Source organism: Parasteatoda tepidariorum, chromosome 3 (genome assembly GCF_043381705.1).
Source record: "Parasteatoda tepidariorum isolate YZ-2023 chromosome 3, CAS_Ptep_4.0, whole genome shotgun sequence".
Lineage (NCBI taxonomy): Eukaryota > Metazoa > Arthropoda > Arachnida > Araneae > Theridiidae > Parasteatoda > Parasteatoda tepidariorum.
In genome coordinates this window covers 65,698,230-65,723,603 of record NC_092206.1, presented here as the reverse complement: position 1 = coordinate 65,723,603, position 25,374 = coordinate 65,698,230, and the positions used below count along the sequence as shown (strand labels likewise).

The window sequence follows — 25,374 nt, the reverse complement described above, 5'->3', positions numbered from 1 at the left end:
AAAATCACTAAAAAGAGAAGTTCATGGTTTAATATAGCAGGAATAGATTCAACCGAAAAATCATTAATAAACGAAAACTTCTAAACAAAAACTAGATTGCATGTTGAAACTAATTTACGAAGTAAAAAAATACATTGTGACACATTAAGTCACCATATTGTCGGTGAGTTTTTTATTACAGATTTAGCTCAAAATGCGAGTTTAAGAAACTGGATTTAGCTCAAATTTGGACATAGCTCATTTTCAAGCTTTGCTTATTTTCTTAAATGCGCATTTTGAACCACATCCTGCTTTCTGAAATACGTATTTCAAGCTATTTCCCGATTCTTAAATGCGCATTTCATGCTGTTTCGAATTTCTTAAATACGCATTTCTATCTGCGACCAATTTCTTAAATACGCAATTCAAGCTATGTCCAATTTTCCGCTCTTTGTCCAAAATAAAAAAGCTCAACGACGTTATCTTTTTGAGGAAAAGTATCTCATATTTGGCGACTTTATCTTCTAAGGCGTAGATCTTTCAAAGTACTATATATTCCCTTTCTAGTACATAAAATATCGCAAATAGCTCTCAGGAAAATTACAAGAGGAGGTGCACAAAACCAAACTTGAATCAATGAGTCCGAAAAAGAAGTCTTTCCACAGAAAAATCTGCCACAGATGACCTGCTTTCGAATTCATAATTTCAATTAAAATAAGCATTAAATGGAAGAAAAAAAATAATGAAACAAGTTGATGTTATTGAAATTTTTACACGAGAATCGAGTCGAGACATTTTTACACAAGAGTCGAGTCCAAACAAACTTTAGTTTGTTTGGACTCGACTCGACTCTCGTCTTTAGTTTGTTTGGACTTAATAGTGAGAAATTAAAAGAAATAAAGTTTAAAGGTTAAACAGGATAACTTCTGACGCACTCCTTAACAAAGCTACACGAATTCCGATAAAATTGTTGTTTGATGGAAATAAAAGGTTCGAACTCCCCTCCCTTCCCACCCCCCTATCACGGACGTTCTCTATTCAGAAAAACACTTGCTGACCAATTATCATGTAGTGGGCGTACGCAGAGTATTGTGAAATGATTTCCTTCTTGACGTCCGCTTGAAAAAAGGTTCACTGAAAAAAAACTGTAGCAATTGATACATGAAAGGTTAAGGCTATGAAGCTTTTTCTAAACCCCCGATGGCTACTTATTCTAATGCTAATTATTCTATGCTTCTCATCCGCGTAAGTACTATTTTGTGCCTTATAGTGTTTTAAATTTTTTTTTCCAGGGTCGTGCTTAGAAGGGGGAGGGGCTAATTGATCGCTCAAGGCCATTAAAAATCAGTATAATCCACAAGTTCGTTCAAGTTGATCAAATTTTGTAATCGGAACCACTTTATATTGTTACATTACTTTGTTACATTACAATTTATTTTAAAATCGTAATTATGTATTGAATTACATAAATATAAGTTCGTATTATTTTTTTTCAATAAATGTTAATATGTTTTTCCATTGTTATTTATTAATAATCCTTTTTTGTAATTGTACTTTGCCTTATTTTCTCTTTCAAAACTGCGGCATATTATGTAGCAAGAAATTTGACAATAAAACTTCGGCGTTAAAGTTTATAAATGAGACAGTCAATCCACACTTTATCAAATACTTTTTCCACGTCTAGGAGAATGGCGTCAGTATGCTTTCTATTTTGGAATCCCTTGTATTTCTGAGAAGTTGGTGGCAGGTTGAAACCCGAATTGCTGAGCGAGTGATGATATTATCAGTATTGCGGTGATTTCTTCGACGATTTTATTTCGAAAGAAATTTGAAAATAAAAACTCGGCGTATTTGGTAGCAAGAAATTTGAAAATAAAACTTTAGCGTATTTTGTAGCAAAAAAATTCATAATACAGTTCGTCTAGGACTATTGAAACCTTGAGTACAACTCTGATTCTTTCTTATGTCTTTTTCGTGTGGTTTTGTTTCATTGAATAAGCATTGTATGTAATTACACAGTACCACAAGAAATAAAAGCATCAATTTTTAATGCCTGTTTCATACGAGGAGGGCGAGTGTATGACACCTTGATCGTAATAATTTTGGATGTACACAAAATGCCCAATTTCAAAAGCTATAGTTAATTATAGTTTCGCAGAGATACGGTTATAAATAGTTTTCTTAGGCTATGTTGATGAAATATAATTAGGTATTTCTTTGAATTTACTTAAATATTATTTTGAACATTTCACTACTTATGTATAGAATAGAAATATATCTAACACGAAGAAAATAATAATCGTTAGTTCAAACAAATAAGCAAACAGTCTATATTTTGATCGGAAAATGGTTCTTTAAACATACTTAAATTTTCTCAAAACATTTTATGTTTTTTCATGATCAAATTATTTGTAGTTAAATTCATAAAAAATAAGCAATGAAATTTATAATTCTGTGATCAATTACTGGAGGAAAAACATTGCTGTCAAAAAGCCAAACATGGATATGAAGATAGCGTGTTTTTAAGTTGGAAATAAACTTATTTTATGGAGTGTGAGTAAACAAAACTGCACGCCGATGATTGATCTTGAACAGAAATAAATCGGATAATAGGATAACAGGAAAATTCTAAATTTCCCAGTACGGTAAAAACGGATTATTTGAAAATGTTAAAGTAGCCGCAACTGGCTTAGTATTTTTTTAGTTAGAGAATTATATACTGAAATGTGTATTTTTCACGAAAAAAAATTTTTTTGTTTGGATTTCCATCTATTGTTATTATTTTTTATATTTTCGATTAGAGAAAAGCTATTTTAAATAGCTATATACAACTTATGAAACTACTAAATAATTCTGAAGTTCTAAAAAGAATAAATAAATAACGAAACATACGTGAATACAATGAATGAATTAATTCAAACTGATATTAAAAATTTTGTATAATACTTGATCTAATGATTGATCAAATCTGAAATATCTTCATTTAAAAAAAATAAGAGGTGTTTAGTAATTTTAAATTTGAATTTTAAAAAAAAACTTATAATAGATATAATTATCTGGGGCTATATGATAACCCCCAACTCCTCATATTACCATAATAATAATATTGTTATGATAATATGATATTAAATTGTTCAAACGAATATTTATAAGAACGTAAAAGATTACGATTAAGATGTCTCAATGTATTGTGCTACTATCGTACAGAAATTCTGAAAACTTGATTAGTACTTATATGGAAACAATCCTTTGGAAACATTTTGGTGTAAAAATTTTGCTCGTGGCAAAAAACGGGGCCTATAACTATTATCCCAAGCCTTTCAGAATGATCCACAACCTTTAAAAATGCATGATGCGTTGTATTTTTAATTGTAAAGCGAACAACTGCACTTTATGCAATTGGCAGACTTTATTTTTTTTAAACATTGTATTTTACAACAAGAAAAAGAATGAGTTTTTTTTTAAATGTAAATGAATCTATTATTAAACTTTAAACTTAAGCATCTATTTTGAACAAATTTCTACGCCTTGTTTCAGTTGAAAGTTGTGCAACATATGAGAACTTACTTTGAAAAGTGGAAAATGTAACTATAGATTTCGTCCATTCTTAAACATTCAAAGGCAGCAAAATTTTTGTGGTGTTATTTACCCGATAGAAATTTATCTCAAAATCAGGGTTACTGCTCCTAAAATAGGAAAGAAAACAAGTCTTATCATTTGAGTTTTATCGTATGCTAAAATTTGCAACAAAACTTTTCAAAGAGAAATTAGTCATGTTTGAGAAATAAATATTATGATTTTTTAAAAAAGAAGGTCTCTTCTGTATAAAATCTTGTATTTCTTGGAGGAATAGTCATCGGAATAACTGGTTATGATAAAATTACCAAATTTTATCACATTATAAACCATATAATATTGTTATTTATACCAAAATCAGTACCAAAACTCTTCGTTGAAAATTATCGAGCTTTTTTGGCGCTCCAATAGAGCCAGAAACAGGGTAAAATTTTAACATATTCTGATAACTTTGACCATACCCTTTTTTATCTCGTCTTTATTTTAAACTAACAAATATTTAATAAAGCTTTCTGGAATATGGTAGAAATTTCACATTAGTTAGTAGATTTTAATAAGAATTAGAGTAAAAGATTTTAAGAGCTTTTGTAGTTGAACATATTAAATGCCGACCCTACAGCTCTAGCACATATTGAACATATAAAACATTCCATAATCAATGTAATTCTAGAATTTTTGCTGGAAAAATAGAAAATCCATAAAAGTTGTAATAAATTTCTATTCAAGCTACAAATTTATTAAAATCTGGTGAATTACAGGAAGACAAGATTAAAAACTTCAAAACCTGTTCAATTGCTGAGAGAAAGGTAGAAGAAAGATAAGATGATGACAAAGTTTTATAAGTTTCTTAGGACTGACAAGCTGATTTTGATGCTTTTTAATCTTTTCTTAATTGTAGTTAATCAGATTCAGATAGCATTAATTTCTTGATAGACATTTAAAAAAAAAAAAAAAACCAAACTGAGGGTGGTGATTACTGAACACTTAGTAAAAATTAATTGTGTTGCGAATGAAACGGGAAAACTTACTTAATTTCGAATTTCTGCCATGATTTTGTAGGTACGAAAAGTAACATAAGAATTTTAACCATTTGGTAGAATCAAAAATAGTTTTATATTCCGAAATACTAAGCAAAACAATATGAAAAATAAAAAAAAAGAAGCTATTTTATAAATTACTTGGTCAGGACTTTTTCGTGTTATAAAATACTCATTACTACTCATGCAGCATTTTCTTACTTTAATATCATATTACTAGCTTAATATAAACACAAGTGCCGACCAGATAGCCGAATGGTTAGTGTGCCTGATGGCGGAGCCGATGGTTGCGAGTTCGAATACCGCTCAGTGCATAGATGTTTCTTTCTCTCTCTTGTGTTCTATGTCCTTTCTTCTGTGTGAATGTAACCCACCCTATAAACGGTTTTGTGGTTGTATGACGTGGGCGACGCTACTCCGCCGCCGTGGCTTAGCCATAGATGATCACTGGGTAACAATAAGAGAGTAGCAATTCTGGCATTTCTGAGGCCAATGGGAAATAGTCCCAAGTGCCCGCTACTAACCAAAAAAAAAAATATCAACACAATTCTACTTATAAAGAACTTCACGCTATGAATTCTCATGTTTAAACTAAATAAATATGTTCACCTACGTTCATAATTTACATTTGTTTAAAAGTTGTTGGAATAAAAAGTAAATGCAAAATAAGGGTAAAGCAAATTACTTAATTTATTTATCCATTTAAAAAAAAAGGCAGCTTTCATCATAGCCTCGCTAACCACCGTTAAAATGATGTGGCTGTTTTTGACGTGAGCATAGAAATTTCAATGTCGCTTCGTGTTTCTGAAACAACTGGAATACCAGTTTTAATCAACAGCTAATTTAAAGTTAAGGTGTTTTATCGCCATCCATGGATCTTACCTCTTCAATATGATTCTTTGATTCGTTTAAATAGGTAGTTAAATAGGAACCCCAAAAATATTTTTGTATCTTGTTGAACTACATCATCCAATTTCAAGTAGTTCGATATGAAAATGAAAAATGCCATAGAATGACATTATTTAAGATGGCAACTAGCAGTTTAAAATTTGTATAATGCTTTTGAAAAGCTTAAATGGTTTCGTTAGTCTGTTTTATGTTTCATTGGAAACGATAGTATATTGCAATAAAGAGAAAAATGCTAATCAAACAGCATAAAATTGAAAACGTGAACATGTTTGACAGATGAGAATTTGGAGGTTATTTTATGATTATTTCGAGAATAGCAAGTGCAAATATTTCAAGTAATATAAAATGTTTAATTAAGTAAAAACAATGTCTATCTTCATATAAGTTAGGAATTATATTAAATTAAAAATTTATTTTTTTGAAGATTTGTTTTTAACTGAATAAACACATTTTTTCTGTTTCAAAAGATAACGAATGTTGACAAAATAATTTGGTTTTACTTTAATTTTGTTTCAATTTTTAATGTACTAACATAATCACAAGTCTCAGAAATTTCAACTAAAATTAGTTATCTAACTCTGGCTAATGAATATTTTTACGATATAATATTAAAAGTACAGATCGTGGGATTTCCCAAATTTATTGACATTCTGGCTCAAAAGGTGAAGATCTCTAGTTTCAATTGATCCATAGATTTGGTGAAATGCGTATACTTAAAATTTAAGTCGTATATTTAAAATTTAATTTCACAAAAACTAGTATGCCAATTGTGCTCAAATGTTGTATTTTGTCATTTGAAATTACATTCCTTAAAATAATGTAAAAATTTATATACCTAAGAAATTATATTGAGAATAAAATATGGACAAAACTAACAGAGTATGATAAAATGTACCGAACTTTTGGCTTTTGGAGAACATCAAAAAGCTCGAGTTCTTACCGAAGCGCTTTGGTAAAATTTAGAACAAAATAGGGTTTTAAAATATGTGATAAAATATGGTAAAATTTGATAATTTTATCATGATACCATAGAGCGTGATATAAAAATTATTTATTCTATATAATTTACTTTTCGGTTTTGTATATTTTACTAAATGTGTGGTAATAAGATGTATAATTTTGAAAACCTGAATTTCTGATGAACTATTACCACCAAAAGAGAAAAAATACCAAATGAATGATGTAAATAATGCATATTTTAGTTTTATTAAACTGATAGTTTTTTTTTTCTTACCAGAAAGGTTCATCCAGTAAGGTAATTTTACAAGATTTTTTTTCTCCTGCACATTTTGTTTCGGTAATAAAATAACCAAAACGTGTAAATAATATTTAAAAAATTTTTTTTGCTTCAGACAATCATTGGAAAAGCGAATTTAATAGCCGTGTGGTAAAAAAATTTCGATTCTCTTAAAAAATTTTGGGGCTGTTCTCCATGTTTTGAAGGTCAAAAATCAGAATCCGAAGGGGAAAAAAATCGTGTTTATACAGAAGAACTATTTTATGATACTGAAGTTTTAAGTAAGATAATTTTGTTAATATGTTGCTCATAAGGATATGAATGAAAACCTAGGTCTGAGAAATGTTCAATTGTATTTAAAAAAAAATTAGGAATACTGATTGTGAAGTAGAAATGAATAAGTAGTAATTTTACTCGTAATATTACTTCTCGACTTATATTATTATAACAGTTCAGATTGGAAAAGTTTTTTTTATATATTTAAAAATTTCCTTATAAATATGAAGATTATATTATCAACATCTGATCCATAGGATTAAAATAAAGATTTCCAGCGAGATAACTAAATTTTTTCACAGCAATGGATAATCGTCATTATTTAGAACAAAAAAGTTGAGAAAAATGCAATTTTGAAGAAGAAAAAAAAAATCGCGTCAAATTCATACATTTTCACCTTGTAATGCACGCCAACAGGCTGCAAAGCGGCAGACACGGCATTTTTTTCTACGTGTTTAACAGTTAATAATTTGTTTATTCATTTCCTCCTATTTTTTCTTTGTTTTTTTACGCACAGTTAAATTTCAAGCTTCTAGGTTTCATAGCTTCTGCGCAACGAAATGAAATGTAACCTAAAATTCAACGTATAAAACAGATGCGACATTTTTCCTCATTTCTTTTTAAATAGAGAGATAACAAATGAAACAGCAATTTGAAAACTTTAAGTTATATTTTATCTGAAATCAACATTTTTAAAACAATCACTTTTCTAAGCTTCTTCTAAGTTTCACTTTTCTAAGCTTTTATATTTCGATTTTTTAGCTCTAGTCAATATAGATTGCGTAGTTCTGAATTAATCTGAATTAATTGGATGAACATTCTAGACACTTCGTTATTTCTAGAATAACTCCAAGCAGAAAGTCGAAGTATTCGTTCCTTTATATATATACCTACAAAAAATATCGTAGATACGTGTCCTGTGATAAATATCGAGATTGATTAATAATGATAATATCGTGTTCGCTGTTGACAAAGACAATTATTAAATAAAATAATACCATTATTATTGTCCTCTGATATCTTAAAGGATAATAGATAACACGATATCGCAATAGTTAGTAACGACGATTATCGTGAGTGTCGAATCAATGACTCCTAAATTTATTGATATAAACCTATTGGTATTGGTTTTTAAGATACGCATGATGAACCAAAATACACTCTATAACAAAAAAATCGACGCACCAAGAAGGAGTTGTCCGATTGAAACGAAAATTGGTGGATAGGAAGACAATGTACAAAATAGTAAATGATTAAAATTTCAGAACAATTGAATAATTTATTACAGAGTTACAGTAACAAGCTCAATAAGGTGTTGATCCACCTCTACCTTGGATACAAGCTGCCACACGGCGTGGCATAGACCGATAAAGCTCCCGGATGGTCTCTTGCGATATTTCCTGAAAAATTCGATCCAATTGTCGAACGAGGTCAACATTCCGTGCCAGATGCAATCGCCTTCTCATCATATCCCAGACATGCTCGAAGGGAGAGAGATCTGGTGATCTGCCAGGCCAAGGAAGAGTTTGACACGTTTGCAGACAGTTCATAGCAATACGTGCTATATGTAGTCTGCCATTGCCCTGCTGAAAAACCAGTCCAAGGCGCTGCAAAAGGAGCAGTAGCAAAACAGGTTTTAAGATGTCGTCGACGTACCGCTGTGCAGTAAGTGTACCTCTAATGACGACCAAAGGGGTCCGGCTGTCAAAGGAAATGGCACCCCAGACTATAATACCTTGTTGAGGGCCGGTGTGGCGTGCTATAGTGAAGGCAGAATCCCCCCCTCTGCCCTGTGCTTCTCTAAACATGTCTTCGATGATCGTCAGGACATAGTTGGAGGCGGGATTCGTCGCTAAAGACTATACGTCCCCAGTCGGCATCATTCCAGCCTGATCGAGCCATGCACCACTGTAATCTGGCTCGTCAGTGTGCAGGCGTGAGTGGTAGGTGACGTAACGGTCGCCGCTAGCGTAGATTTCGCTCTCTCAACCGTCTGTGAATGGTCATGGTGGACACTGGCGTTTGAGTTGAACGTCTGATGGTTGATAGAGATGAAGAAGGCGCTATGACAGCTGCTCGGACAATCACTCTGTCCTCACGCTCTGTTGTAGCCCTTGGTCGACCGCTACCATCCTGACGCTGAACTTTGCAATTTTCCACCCATCCTTGCCAGCATCTTCGAATCGCCGCATCGCTTCGACTCAAATGACGAGCGATTCTCAGATTTATCCAACCGGCCTCTTTCAATCTAATGATACGACCTCTGCCAAACTCTGAAAGTTACTCATAATGAGCGCGAATCCTGCAGCGAGGCATTTTTTAAGTCGTTGAAAGGTAATCTGAATCGCAATCAAACCGAAAGTTTTAACAACCGTTAAAGAACTGCTCCTTATTACGTCTCCTGGATGCGCAGTTCCGGTGCGCCAGAGATCAAACTATTCGTTCATTAGACACCAAATTTTAATCATTTGCATATCTGTTCAAAACATTCATGCATACGAAAATTCAAAGCAATCGGATGATTGCTTCTTGGTGCGTCGATTTTTTTGTTATAGAGTGTACTTATTAAATGTTTTTTTTCAATGGGGTAATAATAAAATTTTCCAAAGGAAAAAAAATGCAATTTACTTAAATGAAGAAATTTCATTATATATTGTGAAATATTAGTACTTTCTGTTAGTATAAAGCACTATATCGAAGTTCTGTCTTTGGAAAGCATTATTTAATGAACGTAAAAGGGAAGAATTAAACATTTTTTACAAATACATTTCTCTTTTATTGGTATTAAAAAATATCTTCAAACATTTTAGCATACTTAAACAACTATATTTTCGACCAAAAAATATTATTAATCTGAAAACGTAGTATTATATGCCAAAAAAGAAAAAGAATGATAAGGATACTAGAAAATGCTATAAACACGCTACAGTAATTTTATTAAAAAATTTGTGCTTTTAATTATTTTCACTCTCTCTTTCTATAAATAATTTGAAATTAGTATATTAGTAATATAAAAGAGATAGTACTGCCTTTGTTGCAACACTGAAACAAAAGTATGGTAAAAACTACAAATATATATATAAACAAATCAGTTTTTGTCATAGCAATTAATTGACACGAAATTGAGTACATGCTTAAATTTTAAGAAAACTAATTTAAAAGATATTTTCGTATTTAGAAATATTCTGGTACATTGAAGCTCATTAGTTGATATCTTTCTTCATTCTTTTTTAACTTTTCTACGTCTTTTTTTAATGATACGTGTTAAAACTGACAACCTGATCCGCGTAGTATTGTTTACACAATGAGTGTGAAGATATCAGATCAACTTTAATGATACCATCAATTACAGTTAAGTATGTGAGTAAGCAGTCTCTCTGCCACCACCGATGACTGCATGTATGAGTTCAAACCATACATCTACATTAACTCCTTATTTTTATATTGTTTTACGTGATTGTAAGGTTGATTGCTGTTGTTAACAATAGACATCGATCATTCCGTTTCAGACTGAGAAATATCGAAGGTTTTAAAAATAATTTGTCCACCCAATCGATATGTAGCTTTAAACATATTTTTATATGGTGCATGAACAAACCTACTTAAAACAATTACTTTATTTAATAAGCATATAATATTTCTTGTAATGAGACAGATCTATGGATATTCTCATTAATGTGCACGCTTTTTCTATCAACAGCTATGGCAGAAGAGGAGGTGGTGGCAGAGGAGGTGGTGGTCGAGGTAGTTCGTCCAGAGGCAGTTCATCAAGAGGTAGCTCATCCAGGGGATCAAGCAGCGGGAGTAACACAAGTCGAGGCACAACTTATGACAGAAGTCGAGACAGAGGTTCTAGCAGTGATAGCAATCGTAGTCCGCCGGCTCCTGCTCCCAAACCAGAACCTCTTAAACCAAAAGCGTCTGTCAGACCTTATGTACCCTCTCCTGCACCAGCACCTAAACCTTCAGCGCCAGAAATGCGGCAACCAGCTCAAAATCCTAACTTTAAAGAAAATCCTAGTCAACCAGCATATAACCCAAATTTTAAAGAACAAAGTCCGAACCAGCCAGCCAATAATCCTAACTTTAGAGGACAAAATGCACCTGGGAATCAGCAACCTCCACCATATTCTCCCAGAGAAAATCCTCCAGGGTATTCGCCTGTCGGTCACCAACCACCACATTCACCAGGTGTTGCACCACCTCCTTATTCAGCGGGTGGTCATCAACCAGCATATGCTCCCGGTGGTGTTGCACCACCCCCATACAGTGCTCAAGGCCCTTCTTATAATCCGAACATGGGTAAATGTTCCTTTCGTTTATTTATAACAGATTGATTCTCATGCAATACCTAAATAATTTTCGACAAATCTCGGTGAATTTTTCTACCAATAAATTTTTATACTAAATTACTAAAAACTAAAATAGATTTACATTTTATATTTATTAAGCCTAAAAAGTTAGATAATAAATAACACTGACGCAAATAAAAACATCATCCAGATTTTATTTATGTACTCAATCAGAGAACAAAAAGTCTTGGAAAATAGAATATTGACCGTTAAATGATGGAAATGCATTATTGATCGATAGGTGATTAAAAATTTAAGTGCCACTTCATATGATGAAACTTTATAAGTTATGAAAGTCGTGCATCTTTATTGAAAGACTTGAAAGGAAAATTTGAGTGGTATCAATATCAAACTCAGGTGCGTTAAATCGTGTATACTGATCAGGATTTTAATATTTTGAGAAAATGCTTTGCAAATAGTTTTACTAAGTGATCAGAGAACATGATTTGTCCCAGCTTATTATACGTATACTAAGTATTCAAGCACTAACAAACAATAGGATCCACTAGTAACATGGTTCTGTTTCATTTCGATAACCTTTGGTTTCTGGGTAAAACCGGTTATGGTGACTTAGGACCAGATGATACCCTCACTTTATAAAAGCGATTTAGAATATCAGGAAAACGAAAAGAGAAAAGGAGATTTAAAAAACAAATCTGTTATCAAGGAAGAGAAAATTGTTTTACAGTAACTTAAGAAAAAAAGGAAAACCTCAAAAACAAAAAGGACAGTAAGACCCATATAGCAAAATAGTTTTTATCAACAAAAAAAAACTTAAATCTTCGATTAATGTTTTTTACGATGAAGACGATAGAAACAAATCAGATACTGTTTGTTTATATCGTAACAAACGTATAACGTAATCATATTTTATAACGTAATCATATTTTCTGAGTGAAGAGAAATGTGGATAGAATATGGAAAGTGTTTTTCTAGGTCCAGGGAAAGCTGCGGCGAAGCGGTAGAAGATAATTACTGCATCATATGAGAATTGAGTACATAATATCCTTAAAATGTCATTCAGAGTAAAAAATATCTGTTATTTTTTCATTGAAATTCTAGTTCTTCCTTAATTTTCTATAAAGTTTACATATGTACCCGGTCATACCCCACACCAATTGGTGTAAGTTCGGATGATTTAGCTTTTTTAAGAAAAAAAAATTTATGAAAGAGAATAAAACAATGAAGAAATTGGTTAAATCTGGTAGTTTCTGAGGCGAATACTTTATCTACAACAGCCCTTCGAATCATAGTTACCTGGTCTACAAATCGAAGCAGTTTTGAAACAATTTTTATGACTAAAAATCTGACTGATGAATTGAAAGGAGATTGAATGGAGACTGAAAGGGATACTTAGGATTGATGGGAGGCATTATAAAGTTTATAACTTTGTGTGACGCTCTTGAGGTAAAATATTGTATAGGAAAAATTGAGTTATAATGCTAATAACTGCAAAAACTGCTTTACTTAATCTTTGCCTACATGATTTAATCTACTCCAACAGATATATATATATGTTCGTTTTAACTAATTTGACTTTAAGGGGCCGTTCAAAAAGTACGTATATAAAAATGGAGAAATTTTAACCCCTCCCCCCCCTTCGTACATAACAGTACACAGCGTCTTACTCTTCCCCCCCTAGAGTACGTACATTTTATTAGTCTTCCCCCTTTTTCATAAAAATTAAAATAATTATGTTTTAAATAAAATTAAATATTTATTTCATATAATTTATTAATTTAAATTATTTAAACAATAACACCCAACTTTATGTACGTACNTTAATGTACGTACTTTGTATAATCCCTCCCCCCCTCCCCATCATACAAAACCGTACAAAATAGCAAATCGTCTCCCCCCCTTCGGGATGTACGTACTTTTTGAACGGCCCCTAAAAAACTTTTTTTTTAAATAAGATATTTCATAGGTTCAAAATTATGACTCTTTTTATANCCCCCCTCCCCATCGTACAAAACAGTACAAAATAGCAAATCCCCTCCCCCCCCCTTCGGGATGTACGTACTTTTTGAATGGCCCCTTAAAAACTTTTTTTTTAAATAAGATATTTCATAGGTTCAAAATTATGACTCTTTTTATATTCTAGGAGTTCCCAACGCTAATTACCCGAGACAACCAGGGTCACAAGGTATACCGAATGCAAACTACCCTAGGCAGCCGGGATACCCGTCCGCTCCTGGAGGACCAAATTATCCATCTCAAGGTGGTATACCTGGAGCCAATTATCCTAGACAACCAGGAGGTATACCTGGAGCCAATTATCCTAGACAGCCTCCAGTTGCTCCAAATACTTTGGGAGGACGTGTTTGGCATCCCCAGTCTGGAATGCCAGCTCCAGCTTATATGAACTATGGAGGATTGCCAACAGGTTCTAACATGTACCAAAAGCCTCTAAAGAAGCAAGGATTTCTGGGCTCTCTTATGTCTATGGGCCCATCTCACAAAATGGGAAAAACACCAAAATATTATGGATCCTATCCGAGTCCTTATGGCGGAGGAGGTTTTGGCGGTTTCGGAAAACATGGTGGTGGTTTTTCTGGGAAATCTGCAGCTATGTATACAATATTGCCTTACATGGCAGCAAGGCAGACTAAAAGTATGTTTAGGCCTAGATTTGGTTTTATGCCAATATTTTTACCTAGTCCTTTTCATCATCATCATTATCATGGCTATGGATATGGTTATGATGGATATCATAATCATCATTATTATGATGTTTATAACAATCAGTATGGTAAGTGTAATCCAAAATTTCATACAATTTTTAATACCTCATTTACGTAGTCCAAAATATTTATTTCTCGCTATACATAAAAATAATAAATCAAAATCACACGTAGCTAATGAGAACAGTTATTTTCTTTATCCTGTCATGATTTTGTCGAACAGTGTGTAATTAGGATTATTTTTTTAATTATCATTAATATTTAGTAAAAATAAGTATAAAATATACATATATAGTTGAAAAGTAATTCATGCAAAGTAATTTATGTGTATAAAAATAATGTATTATTGTGGGTGTATTGATGTTTGAAGTTAGCATTCTCACAGCGTTTAATCCAGATAATGAGGTAATGATGTAACAAAAAATTGTAGAAATTGCTGTCGGTATGAGAAGGAGATAAAGCTTAGTAAGTAGTTAAAACTCATTTAAAGCAATATCAGCAATGATTACATTTTATTGCTTATTTATTTGCATTGTAAAATGTAACTTTAGTGTAAAATATAATTTTTAGGATTATTGATATATCGTGTTTTATTAAGATCTTTCACATTACTGTTTCAGCCGGAAAATGCAACCGTCCACTCACACCCAAGTACTCCAATATCTCATGCAACTCCACAAATAGAGAGATGTAAGTATTTTTTTTTTTTATATTAGGATATTGAATCTCTTTTTGCGTATCGCTTAAATTAGGACAGACATAGTGACTTTATAGTTTAGTCTAACAATGTGTCCAGAAAACTAACCATGACCGAGTTTCGAACCTGCGGTTGTCGGTGTTAGAAGCAGGCGCCATATACGTTGAGCTATTCAGAGGTCACAATAAAAGGGTCACATCGACAATCACTTCATTGACAGGCCAATCCATCGACACCACTTCAGCGACAGGCCATTTCGTCGACAGGACCATTTCGTCGACAGGCCATTTCGTCGTTAGGCCATTTCGTTGACATGGTCATTTCATCGACAGGGTCATTTCGTCGACATGGTCATTTCATCGACAGGGTCATTTTATCGAGAATGTTTAATAGTTTAATTTAAATTTTATTCTATGTGTTCCCCAAACATTTATAAGTTCTTTTACCTTATAAAATAGACATCGTTAATGTAAAAAAAAAGAAAAAAAAACTCAAAATGACTCCCCATCCTTGGTATGCGATGCAGTCGAAATGATCGTGTAAAATATAGTTAGCCTTTTAGTTTACTGAAAGAATTTTATGATATGAATGGCAATTTGATAAAGTTGAAAAAAAATTGCAAAAAAATTAAAATATCTCTACGTGTTCGGAAATATGGTTTTTAAAATAGCATATATAGCTTTTATTTTTAAAAACATAGTTTGATTGCTATTTTTAATGGAACTTAACTTGGATATAATGAAACAAAATCGAGGATTTCGCCAATTTTTCTCTTTTTTTATTAGAATAATAGACTCTTCGTTATTTTAATGTTTGTCATATGTTTGTATAATTATTAACTAAAATTATAAACTTCCTTTTTTCATAATTGTTTTTCCAAACATGAGCAAGCTGTATCAAACCTCCCTAATTCAGTGTGGTTTGATCGACGGGAATCTTAAGAGGTTTTTGAAATTATTGAACAATAATTAAATAAAATGTCTTTTTTTTTTAGTGTGTTTTAACTTGTTGTGAGGATGGCTGGAAAATAAAAAAGAGAGATTTTAGAACACATGCAACTAAAATTAAGTTGTTAAAAAAATTATTGCGTGCAATTATTGTGTTGTAAAAAATCTCAAAAACCTACTGATGAAAAATAACAAATCTGATCTGAAATTTTTAAATGAATGTAATTTGCATTCATAACTAAACCATATGAAGACAAATATCTATTACTTGCTTTTTTGTTTGCTTATGGGGTTTTCTTCTTAATATTGTATGAAATCTTCTTTGATCTTTTCATGTTGGGCCTTTTCTCGCTTTTCTTTTTTACCAAGATATCTGTTAAAATCCTTGATTTGGTACGATATGTCAAAACTTTCTAAAAAGCTATTTCGACAAAAATTATATTATTCGTGATTTCTCATTGAATTTTATTTGCAAATGGCTTATAGAATAAAATAATACTTATGCTGTTATCAGGTGCTCACTGGCTAAATGTTTAAGAAATAAGTAAAACAAAAGTGGGATGATCATATGATCGAGCCTTCCATGTTTCTTTTTATGTTTGTTTACAAGGCATGCCATACATGTTGAAATGTATGACTCATTTTGCACTGGTGCTATGTTATGTGTATCTAAAATAATAATAAGAAGAAGAAAATACTGAAAAAGTTCCTTCTATTTTAGAATCTAAGTTATATAGTTACTTCTAAAATTAAATTAATTTCTTGTTTTCAATCAATTTTAAATTAAAGAAACTGTTACGTACATCAAAAACTTGCTTTTGCATTGAAGATCAGAACTATCTTTGTTAGCTTTGTAACATTTTTTTAAATGAATTCATTAATTTATTTATTGGAATTTCAATTCTTATTTATTTATTTATTTTTAGAAACTGTGAAGCGAAATGCCAAGAAGGATATCGCTTTCTAGAAAACACAACATCCAAGGAGAACAAATGCTGGCATGTGACTGGAGTTTGGCGACCAACAAAGAACTTCCCTGATTGCCAACGTATGTATGAAAGCGGCAGAAATGAATATTATGTTGTTAATCCACTTGGAACGGATCATGACCATTTAATGCTCATAAAGTCTTAGTTAGAATGAGGTTCAAATGGTTTCTCAATTTATTCTGATTTGGAAAAGGTTACATTTCTGTTCAGACGAAAAGATCCTCAGAAGTTCTGTAATAATAGGTATTTTGTAGCATCAAAACGGATAAGAACTGAAAGGATCCTCTAAATAAGGGTGGAAATGAGTTACTGAATATATGTTAAAAACTATTCACTGATTCAATGCTGAGTTCAAATGGGACTTTGATCTTCATACTGTTAATTCAATTTATTACCCGCATAATGCTTAATTTGATTTTATTTTTTATAGGCATTTCAGTGCTACTTGGAAAGTACATTTGAAGCAAAAATATTCGTAGAATTTCAGAATTTTCACAATTTCAAAACCCCCACATTTTTTATTCCATAAGTAAAAGCGCAATACTTTAAAAGAGAATCATAGCAACATAGTTGGAAAAAATTAAGTTAGTATTCCAAGGGTTGAAACAAAATTAAACACGAATTCACGAACAATGTGAATCAGCATATGAAGTATAAAAATAGGTTATTCTGAAAATTTAATATACATCATTGCAAATTTGGGAAGCAAAACAAAGACAGAATCAAAGTATTTCAAGTTTGACAGGTCTGTTAATCATTATAACTATCTAAATATCTGTATATCAATATATCATTAAAACTAAAGCATAGCCAATTTTTGTTAGGAAACCTGGCGTATCCCTAGTTTTAAAAACAATAACATTAGTATTAAGTCCACTTAAACACGCGTGTAAATATTGCACTAATCTTATTCAAAATCAAGCCTCGTTCCTGCTTATCTTTTCGTCTCTTCTTCGTCTCTTCTTATAGTTTCAATAATCTAATAGGTGTAATACTTTTATGTACAACGAAGGCTTTAATTTAAATAAATAAAATGAGGAGTAATCAATTCGATTCATGATTTTTATTGAGTTCGCTAAACGAGATAAACAATAATCTTATTTTTATTAACTTTGCAGTCCTTTACAACTTTAACTAAACTCATTAATAAATTGTTTTGTTATTCTTTAAACATTGTTTAAAAATTAGTCAGCTCAATAGTAAAAATTATATTAATTATTTTTGTTTTCATTACTAGCTGTTTGTAATCAGACATGTTTGAATGGAGGAAGCTGCACCAGTCCAGATGTATGCGGATGCCCACCTGAATACAGAGGACCCCGATGTGAACATCGTAAGGACTATTTCATTCTACAATATATTAGTCATAAGAACGTTTAATACAACACATACAATGTTAAAAAAATTTACGTTCAGTATAAATTTTGACCTAATTTTAATCGGATTTTTAAGCAATTAAGAAGCAATGGTTTAAAGAGGCCTTCTAAGATATTTCAATCAATTAGCGCAGAGAATAATTTTTGTTATGAAATCCAACATAAAAGCGCATTTTCCTAGAACAAGGATTTTTTCTCTCTCCAAAGAATTTGTATTTTTTTTTCAAGGTACAGGGTTTGTCCTGAAAAAGAGTGTAACTGATTTTACAGTCAAATGAATGTAGATCGAAATATGCGCTTACCGGTTGGAATTGGTGTTGGTGGCAGGGTGACTTACGTGGTGGTGAAGACTCAGTTTTAGCAGGCGTGGTAGATTTGTGTAATATTTAGAAACCTTTCCCATCTTTTGGTGTACCGCAATAGAAACTTTTCCCATGATAAAGATAGTTTGTGTAGCTTCACGGTAATAAATCTAAGTCATTTCACAATGGCTATGATGAAGACTGCGCTGAAAGGCCATAAACAAGTAACGAACCTGAGACGCAAAGGCCAACCAGTAACGAAAATGAGACGCATATGACTCAACTTTTTAACTCAGTCGATCGTGTTCAAGAGCTGTTGGGTGTTCTTTTAATGATTTTAATGAAACATTCGCTAAGAATTCCAAAAACTGCCATTCACGAAACTGTGGCGAACAATCTGCAGATCAGAAAAGTGTTTAAAGAAAAGTCTTTGCTATTCCACCTTCCTCATGATCCGCTTCCACGCAGATTCAAAGGTGCCAGCGATTTACCAGTCACTCTATAGATCTGCCATTGCTAATCTAGACTTCTTGGCCCCGTGGTTGAAAACTGCCATGAAAAAAACATCAGATCGAAAGCACTTCCACTAAAACTCTAAAGGGTACTCCGAAAAAGGCCTACCTAGTATGACGCTTTTGATGCCAGAAAATGTCTCTGAAAGAATGTATCAAGGATTAAGGAGCCTAATTTAAAAAAATTTTATCTGATGTTTTGATCGTAACTAAAAAATCTCATTAACATTACTTTTCATAAACTCGTTAACATTACCTTTCAGACAAGTCCTACACTTTAGGTTGAAATTATTTATTTCCTAAAGTTATTTTAACTTTTTGCATATTTTGTAATATGCAATCTGAATCTAATTGCGCAAATCAGAGAATCATTGCATTAATAAAACTAGTTTATCTAAAGATAGTCTCTTGTAATATATATTTGTTATTTCTTCTCTAAATATGTAGAGGCGAAAACCTAACCTATCTGTCTATATGCATGCACGCATGGTTGGGTGCATTTTAATAACTCGAGAACGAAAGCACTAATCTGCATATTCTGCTTATAAACAATTTCCACTTTCTGGCATCATGTAGATCACACACAATATTGAAAATACGAAAATCTATTGTGGATACCTATTGTTACTGATTAATCCTTCCTTAATACTTTTACGCATCTTCGCTAATTGGCATGACATTTTTCTTCTTTACGGCTTGCTAACCTAAAAATCCTAGGATATATTTCATCCATCTACATTGAATTGTTTACATGCAATATTGAAAAATCATGTTTTTTTATTGCTTCAGCCATTTGCTTCTGATTTTTGAAACTGAAATATGACTTTGCAGATGTGTTTCATTATCTTATAAAAATATATTTTTATTTCAGTAAATTACTTCAGTAATGAAGAAGTAGACATTTTTTTGAAAAGTTTCACTGTCGTAGCAAATGGTTTACCGTGGTCATTTCAATAATCATACCACCCCTCTGCATATGAATTTGTGTAGAAATGGACTCCTTTGTATAAAATTTGAAAATTAGAATTAGCTGTATGTTAATATATGGGTGATTCTCACGAAAAACGACAACTGACAGTCTTTTGGTTCAAGATATAATACTATACCACTAAAAGAACTTTTCTTTAAAAAAATTCAATAAATAGCATTGCTGTTAGAATTTTAAAGTGACATTGCACTAGCATTGACTGTTTTATATATTTAAGAAATTTAATTGAATTTCAAAATGTCATTTTCCTGGTATGTCACACGCAATATTTCCAATAATAACTAGCTTCAAAACTTCCCATACATTTTCAATATCTAATTTTTTCTATCTTAACCGTTATAAGCATTTCTAGAATATGGTCAGAGGGTATTATTTCCAAAAACTTTGTTGAAAATAATTTTTTCTATCAATAACTTGTCACATGAAAGTCAGTCATTTTCCTGGCCACTTTTGTTTAGTTATTCATAACCAAAATAGATAGCTCCAGCAATCAATATCTTAACTTAAGAGATTGATTAGAATACCATCCTATCAGAACATCTCTTATTGCAGGAATAAAGAACTAAATTTCTGAGTCAAAATGCATTTCAAAACATTTTTCAGGGTGAGTAGGTTTTTATGTTGTTATTTTCCTGTCTTCTTGAAATCATTAATGATATAAACTATATAGATTTACCGGAGTTATTTCAAGAAATTCTGTTGTTTTCTGCGGAAAATAAACGTCTTAGGTCGAAAGGTTAAATTAAAGTTAAATGCTGCAAAATGGCAAATTTTCATTATCCTGGCTGTCATTTTCCTGGCTTGCGAATGCCAGAACATTGACAGTTACCAGAATTTTTTTTAAACAGTATAATGAAAAGAGAGAAAGCAAATATTAACCTAATACCCAGTTTATGTAAGATTGTAATATGCTTGTAAAGATTTTTTTAAATTTAATTATTGATTATTATGCACAAATTTATTCTGTACATATCAACAAAAACATTTTTGATTCTTTCAGCAGTGGATAAAAGAATTAATTTAAACAATCTTATTTAAACTGTGTCAAAATTTCCAAGAATATCATCATTTCAAAAATGTCTGCTTCTTACCCAATATCTTCCAGGCTTTTTGCTTCTACAAAAAAATTCAAGATTAATGAAATTTTGCAAATTTTTCTTATTTTCTTTGTTTTAACAGTTCCTTTGCAATGTATTCAAATTAAGAACCATCTCATTGTGTGTGTTACCCTCTAACTTTTATTATACTTAACTAATTTGTTCAAATTGTTCACAATAATTATTTTTGGAATTTATTTACATAAGAAGTTATTAAGTTAAATTAACTTTATTAACTTCTTATGTAAATAAGTTAAAATTAAAAAGTTAAAATTAACTTTTCAACTTTGTCTTCTTTGAGTTTCTTAAGCCGAGTTACTTTCTGTTAGATTAAAATGACTGTATTCTTAATTTCTAAGCTAATATGTCATTTTCCTGGACTTCTAGTCATTTTCCTAGCATTCAAAATTTGGTGAATTTCTATTTTTTTTTCCTTGAGAAATTGTCAATAAACTACACGGCTGCCTGTAAGATATTAATAAATGTAACTAAATATATATACAAAAAAAAATTGATTATTTTGAAAACCTTAAATGTGAAGAAAATTTTTTCCGAACTGTCACGTTTCCAAAGAATCACCCATATATTAAATTTAGTAGTAGCCCATGTAGATATGTATTTCATTTTAAAAGGAAAGAAATAAACTAATCAAAATAAAATTTGTGTTGTTCTTGAAACAAGTTTAAAAATTTCATCATATTAAAGCAATCTTTAAATAAGATATCGGGACTTCAATAATATAACATGCAATGAATATAATTTTAATTCTGTCACGCTTTTTTTTAAATTTCTCTTTTAAGTGTCATGTACCTTCTACAACTGATGACCTACACAATTATTTATGCAAATGTAAAGGGGGAATTACTCAAAAAGATATTCATTTAAGGGAATTTATATTTAAAAATTCGAGTAACAAATTTGTTCTATGAAGTATATAAAAATATCCTAAGGAGATCAAATTTTATTATTCAACAGAGTAAACTTTACTTAGTGTTCTAAACATAACTGACAATTTGATAAGTGAATTAAAGAAAAATGGATCCTTTCCTTTCTGAAAAGGAATCTATGTATATATTTCCCAAGAAGAACGCAGCACTACAACCGTATTCCTTCCGTTTTACCTTAATTGATTTGGCTTTCCGAGCCCAAATCTGCGGGTTCGATCCCCGGCCAAGACACCGGATTTTCGGGATGCAGAAAATCCTCAGCGACCATGTCGTATGATTATGCGGCATGTTAAATATCCCTGGAGTGCCTTGTTGGCGCTCACTTATTGGAGTGCCTTATGTGCACTTTAGCATCCAAATAGAGTCTCGGTGCTGCCATCTGTTATTGATGAGAATAAGNAAACTAGACGTCCAAATTAACATGGCCAACGGTATCTCACCCATTGTGGTGGTCCTGAAAGAGTGGCTACCACTTCTGGAGAACGCACTAGGTCTGCTCATCGGGAAGACTGATTGTGCAGCTCGTAGGAAATTAAAAAAAACTTTAATTGATTTTTCAAACCATCCATCATTTTTGGGTATCCGGTCTCACTTTAATTTTCCTAAATCTTCCGTATACAATTGGCTTAATATACAAACTAGTCCAAACCTCAAAAAATCGTTTGGTAACTTAATAGTTGTAGCAAATGTTAAAACACTTCGCGTGTTTTTATCATGGTCAGCAGTGCGTCTAAAACCTAGACCTGGTAAACTCTGTACCTTAATAACAAGTGAACAGCAAGCTACAAAGACTTAAAGTGCACCAGCTGCTTATATTCTCAAAATCTTTTATCAACTTCGAGATCCAAATCATGATCACTACTTCTGACTGAAAACTTGAATTGACATTCAACTTATAACAGCAAAAAGCTGCTGAACAATTTACGAACAAAAAGTTAAGACAATAGACGACATTTTTACACTGATTATTTAATAACTGAAATGCTGAAATGAAAAAAAACCCTGCAAAACTAATATATGCTAGTTTTTTTTAGACTTTTTGAACTGTGACATCAGGAAGTTGGCTGGAAATGTCAAGATTCGATGGGTATGCACTCATACAAAAACTGGAACAATATGCAAAATCAAATGCAAAGAGGATAAAGAGTTTGAGAAACCACCCCCTGAAGAATATAAGTGCACACCTGACGGAACATGGACACCATCTGAAGTGCCATTATGCATAGAACCAAGTATAGGTACCACTATGATACTTTACATTTAATGCAATGTTGCAGAATATACTTAAACGTATGTGTTATTTGTGGGACTCAGTGCGTATTTATATATATAAAAAAATATTATTGTTTATAAGATTTTATTAAGATTTTTTGAACAAACAAATTTTAATTAAGTTTTGCTTATGTTTAAATATGAGAGCGATCGTTCAGAGGTTATAGCACTGCACTGACGTTGTGAAGAATTGCGGTTCGATTACCAGTGGCGACTACCAGTGAAATCCACCCCAAGTTCAGATACTAGCTTGTCTGGAAAGTAATGGCGGCCTGAGCGCAGTGATGACCATAATGCCACAATCAAGCCGTTGGTCACGAAATCGTGGAGGCTTAACCTCACAACAGGCTGTAGCGAGAATGCTTTACTTAGTGACTAAATATGGGGTTTTGTAATGATAACCCTTAACTGATATTATTGATTAAAACAACAAAATTTAAAAAAAAAAATTTTAAAAAAACGCATCAAAATTTAAAAAAAAATTTTTATTAGTCATTTTCGAGATTAATCAGGTCAAAGAATGTTCTGAAACCATGCACCATAAACATCAACCATCAAAATCACAAACAGTCTAGGATCAAACCCCGACCGCTGTTGACGGAAGTCCGATTCTCAAACCACTGGGTTACCATTGCCCTTCAGTTTCCTTTAATACACCTTTTGAGTTGTGTCTGTTTTCTTAAATACGCATTTTTTAGTTATGTGCATTTTCTGTAAAGATGCTTTTTGAACTACGTCCGTTTTCTTAAATGAGCGTTTTAAACTGTGTCTATTTTTTTAAATACGCATTTTGATCTGTGTCTAAAAAAACCTTAACAGCGTATTGTTTTCATATTTGATAATAGAAACTTCAATATAGTCAAAATCAATATCTACATTCAAAGTAACCGACATCTGGATCAATTGTAGATTTGAAGGGAAAAAAAAGGCCCTTTCCGCCTCTGATGCAGATGTAGTATTCCTTCACAATAGGAACATGTTTTAGATTTCTAAAGCTACTGGATTATTCTTTTTGCCTCTCGTTGACTTCTCTATTATCGATCTAGAAATAGATTCTGAAACTTTAGTGAGTTGTATTGATAGAAGTTGATGAACTTATTTCTGTATCTCTTCAGTAATCTAAAACTATTTTTTTTTTTTTTCAGTTTCAGGAAATGGCTCAAATAATGAAACTGTGTCCACGAGTTGAATCAATACTTGAAGATATTTTCTTAACGGAATCAATGTACAAATTTTGAGAGATGACAATAAATTTTATCACATTTTTGAAGAAATGCATTTTTTTTCCTTTTCTAAATTTGAAAATAAGCAGTAAGAAGAATGAGTACAACTTTGGTATTTATAATTATTTATTTGTTCTTTTTTTTAAACATGCTTTAAAACTTATGATCTGGTAGAAGAAAATTGATGATTTTAATAAGAATCACTCAATATTTTTTACCAATAAATAGCGTGTCATTATATAAATCGTTGTTCTTTCGTTATAAAAATGATACTCCATATTAGTGGGTGAAAATCGCTTTTTCAAACACATTCAGCCTTGTAACGTTAGTGCTTCACAATAAATTTCGAGAAAAGTGGCCTGACAACTTTTTTCCAAAGCTTGCAAATATTTTCTAAAGCTTGCTCATGAAACTAAGTTTATTTTTTAGTAGTAGTTTTTTGTTGCAAAATCATAAAAAAAGGCCAAATATATAAAAATCTCAATTTTGAATTTCTGTCTCTTACGTAAATTTTTCTATTGCACGATAGTATACTGGCTTCTAAAAGTTAAGATATATCTTGTTTTCAGTATCTAATTTGGAAATAAATGAATGCAGAAACAAGAAATTTCGTAGAAATCCGCAATAAGAATTTTTAATTGAATATGAAAGAAAAATTTACGCATGTTCTAACACTTATTTGAATTACTCAATTGAAAAAACTTCATTCGTTTCAAAAATGTGTTCAAATTGGAATTAACAATCTACACGTTTTAAGAGCTAAGAAATGAGCACCAGCATTTATTTACTGTTCAATATTTTGAGAAATACTCAAAATATTGAACAATAAGCAGAAACAAAATAACATTGTTGACTAACATGCACATAATTTTGTAATTAAACACCTTATTATAGGCATTAATCTGCAGTATCTTATTTTTATTGATAGCTCATTTTTAAAGCACAGATGTTTCCCATGTGGTAATTTTTTTCTC

General features: G+C 31.7%; 1 protein-coding gene across 3 annotated transcripts; it reads left to right on the top strand.

The window, feature by feature from the left end:
• Positions 1-996: 996 nt before the first annotated feature.
• Positions 997-24,451, top strand: LOC107441456 (calcium-binding protein P). 3 transcript variants are annotated; one of them, XM_071178774.1, is made up of 9 exons: positions 1,040-1,224; positions 10,715-11,316; positions 13,471-13,596; positions 13,633-14,118; positions 14,671-14,740; positions 16,621-16,742; positions 17,921-18,016; positions 22,940-23,143; positions 24,323-24,451. In XM_071178774.1, exons 1-9 carry the CDS (start codon positions 1,157-1,159, stop codon positions 24,364-24,366), a joined length of 1,818 nt encoding a protein of 605 aa, XP_071034875.1. In that variant the 5' UTR covers positions 1,040-1,156; the 3' UTR covers positions 24,367-24,451. The 3 variants fall into 3 exon arrangements, with proteins under 3 accessions (XP_015910208.2, XP_071034875.1, XP_015910212.2); XM_016054722.4 differs by having other exon boundaries at positions 997-1,224; positions 13,471-14,118; XM_016054726.4 differs by lacking the exons at positions 22,940-23,143; positions 24,323-24,451 and adding an exon at positions 19,745-21,617 and having other exon boundaries at positions 13,471-14,118.
• Positions 24,452-25,374: the final 923 nt, after the last annotated feature.

Excerpts from the sequence above, each read along its gene's own strand:
- LOC107441456 (XM_016054722.4), top strand. The coding sequence starts at position 1,157 with ATGAAGCTTTTTCTAAACCCCCGATGGCTACTTATTCTAATGCTAATT. Across the intron at positions 11,317-13,470 it reads TTCTTATAATCCGAACATGG|GAGTTCCCAACGCTAATTAC; the intron begins GTAAATGTTCCT and ends TTTATATTCTAG. Across the intron at positions 14,119-14,670 it reads TGTTTATAACAATCAGTATG|CCGGAAAATGCAACCGTCCA; the intron begins GTAAGTGTAATC and ends TTACTGTTTCAG.